Raw genomic sequence first — 12,972 nt, forward strand, 5'->3', positions numbered from 1 at the left:
AGAGATGCTGGGGATCTCAGGAGCGTGGACTGCCAGAATGACGGATTCTAGTGTCCCAGTCAGAGATGAGCACGGGAAACAGGAGCTCCTCAGGGATGTCGAGCAGACAGGGATATAACGTGGGAATTAGGGGCTTTCAGATGCACCAGGAAGGCTGGAGGACAGGGAGGGGCACTGCTGGCACTGCTGGTGAGCGTCATGGCCGCCCTGCAGCCCAGAGGCCAGTGCCGAGTCCAGAACCCAGCTGGCTGCTGCAAAACCCATCTGCCGGTGGGAATGCAGCCGGCACCTCTCCAACCTCTCCGTGCTCCACCTGAGTGAGGGTCACTGGGTGACTTCAAGGCCTGCCCAGCACCCAGCGGGCAGGAGTTTGGGAGAGATATTTCCTCATCTTCCAGACCCCAAATCCAAGGGAGGCAGTTCAGAATAGATGTCCAAAGTTGGTAGGTAATTTTTGTTTAAAATTTTCCAAAAAAAAAAAGTATTAATTTCAGAGAGAGGAAGGGAGAGGGAAAGAGATAGAAACATCAATGATGAGAGTCATTGATCGGGTGCCTGCTGCACGTCCCCCACTGGGGACCAAGCCCGCAGCCTGGGCACATGCCCTGACCAGGAATGGAACCTCGATCTCCTGGATCCTAGGTCGATGCTCAACCACTGAGCCATGCACACCAAGAATTTCAGCACACCAAGAATCTCAAAATTCTAGACTCTAAGACTCAGGGTTTCGTTTACCAGAATCCTTGTCCTGAAGTTCTAGAATTATATTCTCTTGGGATCCCAGAGTTAAAAATCTTAGCAGTCTAGAATTCTCCATCTCAGGGTATTGGAATTGACAGGACCTTAGAGGTCATCCAGGTCCTGTCATCCACCTGCTGCAGGACCTCCCCCCACCCACACACATGTCACCCCTGACTGAGAGTCACTCCACCAGAGCTCCTATGGACCTGTGGAGACGGAGAGCAGAATGCCACCTTTTGGATGGCTGTGCCATGAGGCAGTTCCTCCTTGACCACCTCCCTGGTCCACATGCCACTGGGGAAGCCGACTAAGGCCCAGGTGCACACCTGGTGCTGGCAGCCAGATCACATGGGGCCCCACAGGGGCCATTTCCTCTTGGTCCCCTTAAGGAGATCACCCCACTGCAGTGTCTGGGGAGAGGAGGCCCTTGGCCAGCAGATCTGAGAAGACCAAGAAGAGAAAAGGGAGCAGGGGAGGGAGGGTGAATTGGGCAATGCCATTGGGGCAGGAGCACAAGGGAGGTGTTGTGGAGGCTGCTCTCAGCTGGGCACTGTCCTCGTAATTCATCCTAGGAAACACCAAAATGCTCAGGTAGAAAGGGGAGGGTGCTGAGAAGGGGCTCCTTGAAGAGCCTTCCCCCCGCCTCAGGCCCCAGGGGGGCATATGGTGTGGGAGGATGCGGCGGAGGCCCAGGGGAAGGAGGTAGGTGTTTGGGCAGGAGGTCGATTCCCACGGCGTGGGTCCCTCAGCCGTCACCCTTCAGTTCTGCTTCCGGAGTCACAGTCCCCATCCACCCTGCACGCACAGGCCCCAGGGCTGGCGACTACACCTACCGTGAGGGCCTGGAGCATAAGTGCAAGCGGGACATCCTGCTCGGCCGGCTCCGGAGCTCCGAGGACCAGACCTGGAAGCGGATCCGGCCCCGGCCCACCAAGACCAGCTTCGTGGGCTCCTACTATCTGTGCAAAGGTGGGTGTCCTGCGACAGGGCCGGCTCTCCCCACACCAGGCTGCTGCTCTGCTCTTCGTCAGAGGTGGACCGAGGTAGACAGAGCAGGTGTGGCCACAGAGGTTGACTCTCACACCTGAATGAGCATCTCCCGCCCTGGCAGCTCTGCAGACGGGCGGGAATGTTCGGGATGCTACATTCGAGCCGGTGGCCTGTGTTCCCGCGCGCGAGGGCCGGACAGTCCGTGGAGACTAGCTCGTTACTGCTGCGGGGTCCCACAGGGCTGCCTGAGTGTCGGACCCATGTGGGAAGAACCCATGTGGAGGCTTTAGGACGGGCCCACAGGAAGGGCTCAGTAATGTTAGCTTTTAAAAATTATTCTGATGTCATTGTCCTCACTTCTGGCTCATGTCAGCTTGGTCGAAATTTAATGGATAGTTACCACGTACCTTAAGTGCTTCTATTCCTCAACCAAGCATCTTGGTGCCGTCTGCATAGTGATATGTGACAGTCGCAATACTGTTAAGTGTTACATATTGTCGCCCTTTTGTACCCCCTTCACGCACCCTCAAACTCTGGGTGGTGGAGCCCAGTGATAGCCATGCTTTGGAGATGGAAACGCAAATCCCCACCCCACCCACTCAGGTGTAGAGCGAAGAGGGGGCCCGGCCTGGAAAGGGCTTTCCCTGAGCCCTGCGATGCCACCCCTCCCAAGTCCTCGAGGTGGGTAGGCCACTGTCCACGTGTCAGAGATGTGTCCAAGCCCCGCCGGGGGGTCGCTGGCCCCCGCGGGCCGCAGCGGTGGTCATGGGGGCGCTGCGGGCTGCCTTCCCGCCTGGCAGAACGTATGTCCTGTTGCCTCTTTGCAGACATGATTAACAAGCAGGACTGTAAGTACGGGGATAACTGCACCTTCGCCTACCATCAGGAGGAGATCGACGTGTGGACCGAGGAGCGGAAGGGCACCCTCAACCGCGACCTGCTCTTTGACCCGCTGGGGGGCGTCAAGCGCGGCAGCCTCACCATCGCCAAGCTCCTTAAGGAGCACCAGGGCATCTTCACTTTCCTCTGCGAGGTACCTGCCTGCCCCCGCCCCCCCGGCCGCCTCCGCGGTCGATGGCACAGACAGGGCTGGGGAGGGCCCCTGGCGCGTGCTGCCGTGGAGCATCAGCCCTGGAACCTGTGGGGTCGGAGGCCTGACCCTAGATCAGTGGGTGCTTAGACTGTTAGGAAGTTAGGCTCAGAGGCTGCTGTCATGCTGGAGCCCAGGCCTATCTGGCCCCCTCACTGTGGAGGGGGAACAGGCCAGACCTCCCCTTCCCTCACGGCCGCAGTGGGCCAGGCTCAGCGCCAGGCTTTTGGCTCTCATGCCCCCTCCTCACTCTGCCTTGTCCAGTTGTGCTGACTTCAGAGCCTGCTGCACCTCCCTGCCTCCTTCTCTGCATGTGTCTAGCCGGTATCCTCCCTGGAGTGTCCTCAGACCCTCTGAGGCCCAGCTCTGATCCAGCCAGCACCTCCAGGCTGTTAATTCCTTCACCAGAGCTGTCACAGAGGACCCTTAGGGGCCGTGCCTCCCCACCCAGTCCTAGCATGGGCGGCTTCAGATCCATGGAGTGAGAGCTCTGGGCCCAGGCTGCTGGCAGGGTCTGGTGCAGCTCAGCCTAACCCCTATCCACTGCACAGCCAGCCCCTCTCTCTGACTCAGAGCAGGCAGACTTGGGGTGCAGGGGGCCTAGGTATCACAGGTCCCAGCCTCGCGGCTGCATGTACTTTATGAAACACTTGCAGTTTGGTTATATTCTTTTTGAGCCTCACAGTGACCGTGTGGGACAGACGCTGTGTGGTTATCCCCAGTTTACAGTTGAGAAAGCCGAAGTTCAAAGGCATGGAGTAACCCCTGCCCTAGGCATGGCATGGTGACTCCCCACCCAATGAGGGGTGGGATCAGGGAGAGCCCAGCCCAGGTTACCTGCAAGCTAGAGCCAGAGAGGCAGGGGCCACAGACCCTGGGACTCCCTTCCTCACTTCCCAGACTCAGGTACTCAAGGCAGGGCTTACAGGGGCCCATCTGTCCACCCCCCACCCCGGGTGGCCATGCTGGGTCCCAGCCTGCCCCCTCCCCGGGCAGATCTGCTTTGACAGTAAACCCCGGATCATCAGCAAAGGCACAAAGGACTCTCCGTCCGTCTGCTCCAACCTGGCTGCCAAGCACAGCTTCTATAACAACAAGTGAGTGGGACCCACAGCCTGGCTGGGGCATGGGGGTGCGTGGAGAGGCTCCCTGGGGCAGCTCAGATGCCTGGGAAGCAGCTGAGGCCAGAGGGTGGACCTAGGGTGTCCAGGCAAGGGGCAGAATTTAGGACTCAGATCCAGCATCCACCTGGGAAGGACAGACAGAACCACCTGTCTTGAGCATGTGTATTCCAAGCATTCTCTGGGGTGTCTGAATGATCTCTGTAGTCCCGTGAGGGCGGAGTTACTCTCTGTGTTGTACGGATGAGAAAGCTGAGGCTCAGAAGTACTCTTCAGACTAGTGGGAGGCTACACCTCTGACTCCCAACCGGTGGCCACCACTCTCATGACACCAGAGTCGGACAGAGTGGGAGGGGTTGGATAAGCCAGGCACCACCTTTGCTTCCTCTGACCCCCTTGGCTCTGCTGCAGCGGGAATGATGAAGCCCAGGCCCTGGAGTCAGACAGGTCTGAGTCCAAGTCCCAGCCTGGTCAGTGGCCTGTCCTATGTCCTCTGGCCACTGTGACCCTGGTTTCCTCATCTGTACAGTTGATGACGATCCCAAGTCTCCAAGGTTGCTGTGAGGATAACTGAAATCACTAGCCCAGAGGAGGTGCTTTATTATTGTGGGTGCAAGGCCAGTTCTGGAGCATTAGGCTGGGGAACCCAAGGGAAATGCCCCTCCTCCCACCCATTGGCGCTCCCTCCTCCCAGCCTCATGGTAGGAGCTGGTGTCCTGCTCCTGAGGGCAGCTCCATCCTTGAGCTCACCCCAGACTGAGGCCAGGAGAGGGGCACACAGCTGGGGCTCTAGCCTAGGGCTGCCTGAGCGTAGCACCTCCACCTGTCACCTCCTGTGCCTCTGAGCTGTAGACAGTCCACAGGGCAGGAGGCACCCGGGAGAAGCCCCTCCCCTCAGCCTGCCTGCACTGGGGAGAGCGGCCCCAGCAGGCTGGGGGCTGCGGACTGCATTGTGCCCCACATGCCCTCAGGTGCCTGGTGCACATCGTCCGCTCCACCTCCCTCAAGTACTCCAAGATCCGCCAGTTCCAGGAGCACTTCCAGTTCGATGTGTGCCGCCACGAGGTGCGTTACGGCTGCCTGCGGGAGGACAGCTGCCACTTCGCCCACAGCTTCATTGAGCTCAAAGTCTGGCTGCTGCAGCAGTACTCAGGTGGGCGCCGGCAGGGGCAGGCTCTTGCTCAGGGTGGGTGGCTGCCCGGTGGCAGGTGGAGAGGGATTTGGTTCAGAGGAGGGAGCCGAGGTTTCCTAAACATCACAAAGTCTCCGCTGAGTCTCAGGGAGCTGCCAGGCTCAGAGGATCCTGCGTTTCCCCCTCTCCGGGCACTGCCAGGGGAGCAGGCAAAGGCAGGCGGAGCCGGGATCCTGCTCCGTTGGCTACCTGGGTGGTGGTCAGAGGTCACCCCCCATCACTGAGCCTCCATTTGCTTATCTGTGAAATGGTGATCATCCCTGCGTCACAGTTGGGATTAAAACTGTTCATTCCCTTTCACTCCCTCACTCACCTAACAGAGTCATTGAGCACCTACTCTGTGTCGGGACTGAGTAGAACCAGTGAGGTCCTTGCTCTCAGGGCTGGTCTGTGTACGCGAGGGCAAGGCAGACAGTGTAAGCAGTGCGTGTTCCACCTGGTCCAGGACACTCACTTCTCCCCACTCCAGGGTTTCTGACCAGAGTAACTGGGAGAATGGGGTTGCCCTGCCCTGAGAGGGGGAAGGTGTAGGAGGTTGTTTGGGGGTCACATCCAGGCCCAGTGTGGGATGTGGGAGTTTTAGCTGCCTGTGGACTTCAAGTGGAGATGCTGAGCAGGCAGCCGGATGCGCACCCTGAAAGTTCATGGGAGAGGTCTGGGCTGGAGATGCGTATTTGGGAACCATCAGCAAGAAAACAGATGTCAGGCACAGTGGCTGGCCCAGAGTCAGTGGGTGATGACAGAGCGGCCACCGTGGAGCAGTATCCACAGGACAATGTCTAAAGCGAAATCAGTTCTGGGAAAGGGACTAGAAGGCTGGAGAGGGATGGGAGGGGGGTTGGCTTCGTGGGAGAGGCTCCAAGCTGCACCCCAGAGGGGGACTCGGTGTCAGCAGTCAGATTGGGAAGGTCTGAGCCACCAGACTGGCAGTGAAGAGGCATGACTTGGGGCCCTCAGTGAACTTGGGGCCAGGCACGGAGCCCTAAGAACCAGTGGGCTGGAGGCTGCACGCAGGGATCAGGCCGAGGCCCCACTGAGTGAGACGGGTCAAGGCAAGGTGCTGACCAGCTGGCTCAAAACGGGGACAGTGGCACAGGGTCAGGGAGTCACCATGCCCTGCTGCAAGCCAGCATCTCTGTCCCACATTTCCCACTCTTGGCTGCATTTTATTTCCTCAGAGACAGTGGCGGCTTAGAGCAAGCCTCTGTCCCAGTCGCAGAACAAACAGGCCCAGAGGCCGTGGCGGTTTCCCTGCACCCCGCCTTTTCTATGGCAGGCCTCACTGGGGAAGGGGCCCCTCCACCTGGCCTGGGGTGGCACCAGCACCTCTCAGATCCCTGCCCCTCCTCTCTGAGCTCCTTCAGGGACACCCATGTCTGCTCTCACCCTTCCTAGGCATGACCCATGAAGATATCGTCCAGGAATCCAAGAAATACTGGCAGCAGATGGAGGCCCACGCGGGGAAGGCCAGCAGCAGTTTGGTAAGGCCCCGGGTTGGCGATGGGGGTGGGGTCAGGCCTTATCCCTTTACTTGGGCATAATTTCAGATTTACCAGAAAATTGTAAAAATGGTACAACGAATATGTGTATACCCTGGATTCCCTAGAAGTGAGCATTTACCACATTCTACACTCACTTTGTCCTGTGTGTATGTGTGTACTTACACATACACATTTATGTACAGAAATGTACACACTTTTTTTGTGAACTATTTGAAAATAAGTTCCAGACACGATGCCCCATTAGCCCTAAATACTTCAGTGTGTATTTCCTAAAAATAAAAACACTCCCTTACATACTAACCACAGGACAGTTATCAACATCACAAAAGCAACGTTGGTGTAACGGTTCAGAATCTGGCGTCCTGCTGTCAGATCTGTGAATCATTCCCAAGTCCCGAGTAACACACAGCATTCACCCACCATGTCCCTTATGTCTTCTTTAATGCGGAGCAGTTCCTCAGTCTTTCTTTCTTTCATGACCTTGACATTTGTGAAGAGCCGGTTGCTTTGTAAAAGGCCCGTCCATCTGGGATTGTCCAATGGTTCCTCAAACCTCAGGGTGATGTGATGTCCTTCTCGGGCCACTCACCACGAGGCCATCATCTGATTTGTCCTTTTACTGCTAATAACTTGATATAAGGTGCCTCCACTGTGAAGTTATAGTTTTTCCCTTTGTAATTAATAACTATCTTTTGGGGAGATACTTGAGACTATGTAAATACCCTGATTTTCCTCAAACTTTCATCCACGGATTGTGTCACCCCCCCCACCCCACCCCCGTCCCTCTTGAGCTTCTCCCTGGTCCTGAAGATTGAGCTGTGGCATTGTGGCTTTTGCAGATGAGGGCAGGGAGGCTCCGAGCATTCTCAGACCTGCCTAGGGGCACACGTAGTGGAATAAATCCCAGGTTCTCTGATGTCTTGTTTGGAGTTTGTTCTGCTCCCTCCATCCTGCACCATGCCCTTCACCCCTGAGGGTTCCTCATCCATATAATGGGGACCATAGTCTTGCCTGCCATCTCCCAGGGTAGGTGTGGGACTCCCAGGAGCCGACCACGCTGCAGCTCTCTGGGTCCCGGCTCTGCACTGGCCCTGTGCCATCCCCGATCCTCACACCTGCCCCAGGAGGTAGGGGTGGTTGTAACTTAGATGACAGTGGGGACAGACAGGGTGGTCTCAGGGCACAGGAGATGGCAGCTATGATATGACTCCTCTGTGCCATCCATACATGAGGGACAACTCCCTCACTTTGCCAGGCCCACCCGCTGATCAACATGGGAGCACACTGGGCCCTTGGCCCATCCTGAGGCCAGCCTGGGTGTGGCAGTGAGCCAGGGAGCAGGGCAGGCTGGGCGGTCAACAGGGCTGCCCGGCCCCCTTGTGCCTTGCCTCTCTCTTCCTAGCCCCCTTGTGTCTGGTCTTTTTCTGTCCCCTCTTCCTGGTTGCTCCCCTCCTCCATCCCTGTCCCAAGTGGTTTAGTTTTGCTCCTAGCTGGGAGCCCAGCTGAGCACCAGTGAGGGGCTAAGGTTGGACCTGCAGCATTGTCTTCTAGAGAGAAAACACTGAATCCTTGCCGCCTCCTATCCCTCTGACCCCCCATCCTGCCCAGGACTGCTGCCAGGGTCCCCGGGACTGGGCACTCTCCCAGCTGCCCAGGGGTACCATGACAGGCTTCCACCCCCTCCTGCTGCCAGACCCCACCCTCCTCACCAAGATGCCTCTCTCAGGCCTGGCTCTGGAACCGGGTTTCCATGCCAGGCCTGGTCCTCACCCGGGAATGGGCGTCTTGTTTGCTTGCCATCATAGGGTGGGGCCAAGAATGAGGTGCCATGGTACAGTTGTTTGAGCCAGTGCCTGGGGCACAGCTGTGCCATCCCACAAAGAAGCATGAGCACCCACCTCACGCCAGGTCCCTGTCCTCAGGCCGCTTACCTGTGGGTGGGTTAGTGACCTCCCTGAATCTGTGCTTCTGCTCTGTCAAGTGGGAATGATCCCACATACTCCCAGGGCTGCAGCAAGAGGTGAGACTGGGCCATTATAAAAAGTGACCTGCTGTGGCAGTTTGTTCACACAGTGGCTAAGCCACAGCACCCCTCCTGCCCCACATAGCTCCCCTGTGAAAAGGTGAGAATCCAGTGGTACACCTAGAAGTTAATAGTGATGCAGTCAAACCTGCTCACCCTAGCACAGGCCATGTCCCAGGGATAAGTCTGTGGCTTTATTGGGACGATGTGTGTGTTATCCTGGGGCCAAGCCAGGCTGCAGTCTTCCAGCTACCGGCCAGGGGTCAGTCAACACACAAGGACAGAATCCCTTCCTGCTCCAGGGCAGCCCCTGGGCTGGGCAGTGCCAGGGCCACGGGTGCATCCATGGCAGGGGACAAGTACCAGCCAGCCTGGAGAGAGAGTGCTGCCTGGAGGGGTGGCCCCGTATCTTGAGACTCCAGGAAGGATAGGAGGCTCTAGCTAACAGGAGGGGGCAGCTAGGTTGTAGGAGACAAGGCTGGGTGGGCACTTTTCTCACCTCTTGCCCCCGACCCTCACCCAGGGGTGCAGAAGAGCAGGAAATCCTGCCTACAAAGGAAAGGCTGGGCAGAGGATGGGGAATGAACACTGTGGGGCCTTAGAGTGTCCAGGGCTGCCCAGAAGTATGTCCCACTGCGCATCGCAGGCCCCTCTATCCCCACCCACTGCAGGTGGCTTTCCACCTTCTTGGCCCTGCTTTCTACCTTCTGGGCCCTGCTCTCCATCAGGCCCAGCCCTCCTAACTAGATGAGTCAATCAATATGAAGTAGTTTAGGTGCTATGGGAGCTCAGAGGATGGGCACCTGCCACTTAGGAGAGCTCCAGGAAGGCTTCCTGAAGGAGGTGCTTGAGCTGAGTTTTGAAAATTTCTAGAACAAACCTAATGAAGAACAGAGAAATGGCATTCCAGGAAAGGGAACAGCATATGCAAAGGCAGGGAGGCATGAGGTCTCATGCTGTGCCCAGAGAAATGCCAGCAGCCCCGCAGAGCAGACCCATGTGGACTAGCCAGCTAAGGCAGAGAGAACTGGATCAGGAGTCAGGAGCCCCATCCCAGGCCTCGCTTCCACATTAAGAGGCCATGGCCCTGGAGTTTGGGTGTCACTTCCCGCCAGTAAGCTGTAATGGACTGGCCCATTCCAAGGCTCTGGGCAGCCCTAATGCTCCCAGAGGCCACCTTCATGATGGACCTCAGGGCCTCAGCCCTGGTGCCTGTGGCTTCACCAGCTCCTCTGCCCACAGGGTGCCCCACGGACACATGGGCCCAGCACCTTTGACCTGCAGATGAAATTTGTGTGCGGCCAGTGCTGGAGGAACGGACAGGTGGTGGAGCCTGACAAAGACCTCAAGTACTGCAGTGCCAAGGCCCGGCACTGGTGAGTGGGGTGCGGGCTGGTTGGGGGCCCCTGAGCACCACAGGTGAGGAGGCTGTGGCTCTCTGTGGAAGTCACACAGTCTGAGGCTCTGCCCAAGCCCTCCCCAAGTAGCCCCCTGTTCTGTCCCGCAGCTGGACCAAGGAGCGGCGGGTCCTTCTGGTGATGTCCAAGGCCAAGAGGAAATGGGTGTCTGTGAGGCCACTGCCATCCATTCGCAACTTCCCTCAGCAATACGATGTGAGTGCTGCAGTGGGGTGAAGGGTGGCAGCGGGACCTCGGGTGGGGTGCCATGGGGCCCCAGGAGGGCTTGCCCTCCGGCTGGGGCAGTGGCACAATCCAGCGGGACTCAGCAGGCTCTCCCCTCGCCCATCCCACAGCTCTGCATCCACGCGCAGAATGGCCGCAAGTGCCAGTATGTGGGGAACTGCTCCTTCGCACACAGCCCAGAGGAGAGGGACATGTGGACGTTCATGAAGGAGAACAAGAGTGAGCGGGTGGGATGGAGGCCTGGCCCTGTGTCCCCTCATTGCTGGACATCCCAGCTCCTCAGCAGGCCCAAGACCACCTTAGGCACCGGGCCCTTCTCCAGGCGCACCAGGCCGCACCCTCACTGGTCTTCTGGGGGTGACCGGGCAGCCCAGCCGCAGGGCCTGAGACCTCCAGTTCTCCCATCCAGCGGGGGTCACAGGGCGGAATGGATGGAGCTTCCCCTCACCATGCACTCTGTCCCCTATTTCCCACCAGTCCTGGACATGCAGCAGACCTACGACATGTGGCTGAAGAAACACAACCCAGGGAAGCCGGGGGAAGGGACCCCAATCAGCTCCCGGGAAGGGGAGAAGCAGATCCAGATGCCCACGGACTACGCCGACATCATGGTAACGCCCCGCGTGTGCCGGGGCTGTGCTCTGGCCTGACGGGACGGCAGCGGGTTGGGGCTCAGCCTCAGGGCACAGGTGTGAGGAGGGGGCACCCATGGTGGCTGTGTCCCCAGATGGGCTACCACTGCTGGCTCTGCGGCAAGAACAGCAACAGCAAGAAGCAGTGGCAGCAGCACATCCAGTCCGAGAAGCACAAGGAGAAGGTCTTCACGTCCGACAGCGACGCCAGCGGCTGGGCCTACCGCTTCCCCATGGGCGAGTTCCGGCTCTGCGACAGGTGCTGGCGGGGGCAGCGCCGAGGTGGCCCGGGGAGGTGGAGGCTGGGGCCGGTCCGACTCCTCTCGGCCTGGAGATGGCACACAAGGGGTGGTGTGTCCAGAAACAGCTGCTCCTGGATGCGAGCAGCATGGGGCTGGGCAGGACAGGGGTGGAGGGTGGGGTGGGGCCTGGCCAGACCCCTGCTTTGCAGCCCGAGGCCAGGTCCAGAGAAGGCTGGGACGTGCCAGCCTGCAGCGCACTGGAGCTGCCCAGGGAGGGGCTTGTCTTGGGGGAGGTTCAGCAGCTGGCCCAGGCCCAGCAGCCTGTGCTAGACAGGGCTTGGGCTTGGGCTTGGGCAGTGAGCCTCCTGCTGCCCACAGGCTGCAGAAGGGCAAGGCCTGCCCAGACGGGGACAAGTGCCGCTGCGCTCACGGGCAGGAGGAGCTCAATGAATGGCTGGACCGGCGCGAGGTGCTGAAGCAGAAGCTGGCCAAGGCCCGCAAGGACATGCTTCTGTGTCCAAGGGACGACGACTTTGGCAAATACAACTTCCTGCTGCAAGAGGACGGCAGCGCTGCTGGCGCCACCCCAGAAGCCCCTGCTGCTGCCACTGTCACCGGGGAGTAGGGCCAGGTCTTGGTTGTGGGAGAAGTCCTAGAGTCGGGGGTGGGGATGGGTCCGAGGGCCTGGTAGAAGGGCCAGGGCAGGCTGGGGGTCAGGGGGCTGCCCTCATGAGGCAGCCCCTGGGCCCGGAGCCCCACCCATCCCATCTGCCCCCACTACCCAGTGTGCAAGCCCGGGTGCACGTGCTGTGGTCTCAAGGCGTCCCAGGGTCTGCATCCTGCTGAAACCCTGGGCAGGTCCTCCCCCACCCCCAGGTTGGACCCCTCCAGCTTCAGCTACAGCTTTAACTTCTGTCTGCTCCTAAAGGGGGCCCGAAGCTCAGGGCTGGGGAGCTTGAGGTCCCTACTTGAATCTGCAGCAGGAGGGTCCTCTCTGCCCCACCTTCATTCCACCCCCACCTCCCTGGGGACAGATCAGGACACAACAGAGGGCAGGAGGCCCCAATTAGCTTTAAAGTGCAACCCCAGAATGGAGCTGGGACACTATACTGGTCACTTACTCTCTGGGGCCTCAGTTTTCCCTCTGGTTGGAAGAGTGGGAGGGGCTGGGCTGGGTAATCTCTGGAGTCTGCTCTCTATTGAGGCCACCAGCCCAGCCCCTCTCATTCTTGAGCCACTGAATGTAGATGGTAGATTCTGAGCCTTTGGCGATGACCCAACCCAAACCCCCGTTTTGCAGATAGGAAAACTGAGGCCTAAAGGGGAGGAGTGATCTGCACAGGGCCTCCATCCCCCGTCATGAGGTAGAACTGGGTTGCAAATTCTGGTCAGAAGACTCAGGGCCGTTGTTAGCTGGAGCTTCCAGGCTCTCGGCAGGTATGTGACAGCCTCTGGATCAGTGTGCAGCTGGCGTACCAGACAGTGCCACCCAGCAGCTGGGGAAGGAGGCTCAGGGGGTTGGTCATGTCAGCACGGTGGAGGGGAAGTGCCCTCCTGAGGATGGTTGTGGGGAGTGTAGCAGCAAAGCTTACTGCCCCACGCCGCTCAGGGACAGGTAGTAGGGAGAGGTGGGCATGGGCAGGGCACCCGTGGGCTCAGGTTCTGCATGAGGTAGTGGAGTGAGAGGGATGTGGAGAGAAGGGAGACATGACCCTGGGCACCATGGGCCATTCTAGGACCAGACACAGCCCCTCTTTCTTGGGGACCCAGCATGGTCCTTTCCCCCTTCTCCCCTA

The 12,972-nt window shown here is 58.9% G+C and overlaps 1 protein-coding gene across 2 annotated transcripts in view; it reads left to right on the top strand.

Moving 5' to 3' along the window:
- ZC3H7B (zinc finger CCCH-type containing 7B) overlaps nt 1–12,003 on the top strand; it is a 39,226-nt gene extending 27,223 nt beyond the window's left edge. For both annotated transcript variants that reach the window (XM_087814944.1, XM_087814945.1), the window contains 11 exons: nt 1,549–1,710; nt 2,559–2,764; nt 3,818–3,918; nt 4,914–5,095; nt 6,530–6,615; nt 9,902–10,035; nt 10,167–10,272; nt 10,413–10,521; nt 10,780–10,913; nt 11,030–11,193; nt 11,555–12,003. In XM_087814944.1, coding sequence (XP_087671070.1) covers nt 1,549–1,710; nt 2,559–2,764; nt 3,818–3,918; nt 4,914–5,095; nt 6,530–6,615; nt 9,902–10,035; nt 10,167–10,272; nt 10,413–10,521; nt 10,780–10,913; nt 11,030–11,193; nt 11,555–11,801 — 1,631 coding nt within the window. In that variant the 3' untranslated portion in view covers nt 11,802–12,003. The remainder of the gene's footprint in view (nt 1–1,548; nt 1,711–2,558; nt 2,765–3,817; nt 3,919–4,913; nt 5,096–6,529; nt 6,616–9,901; nt 10,036–10,166; nt 10,273–10,412; nt 10,522–10,779; nt 10,914–11,029; nt 11,194–11,554) is intronic.
- Nucleotides 12,004–12,972: the final 969 nt, after the last annotated feature.

This window comes from Miniopterus natalensis, chromosome 2 (assembly GCF_054644295.1).
Source record: "Miniopterus natalensis isolate mMinNat1 chromosome 2, mMinNat1.hap1, whole genome shotgun sequence".
NCBI lineage: Eukaryota > Metazoa > Chordata > Mammalia > Chiroptera > Miniopteridae > Miniopterus > Miniopterus natalensis.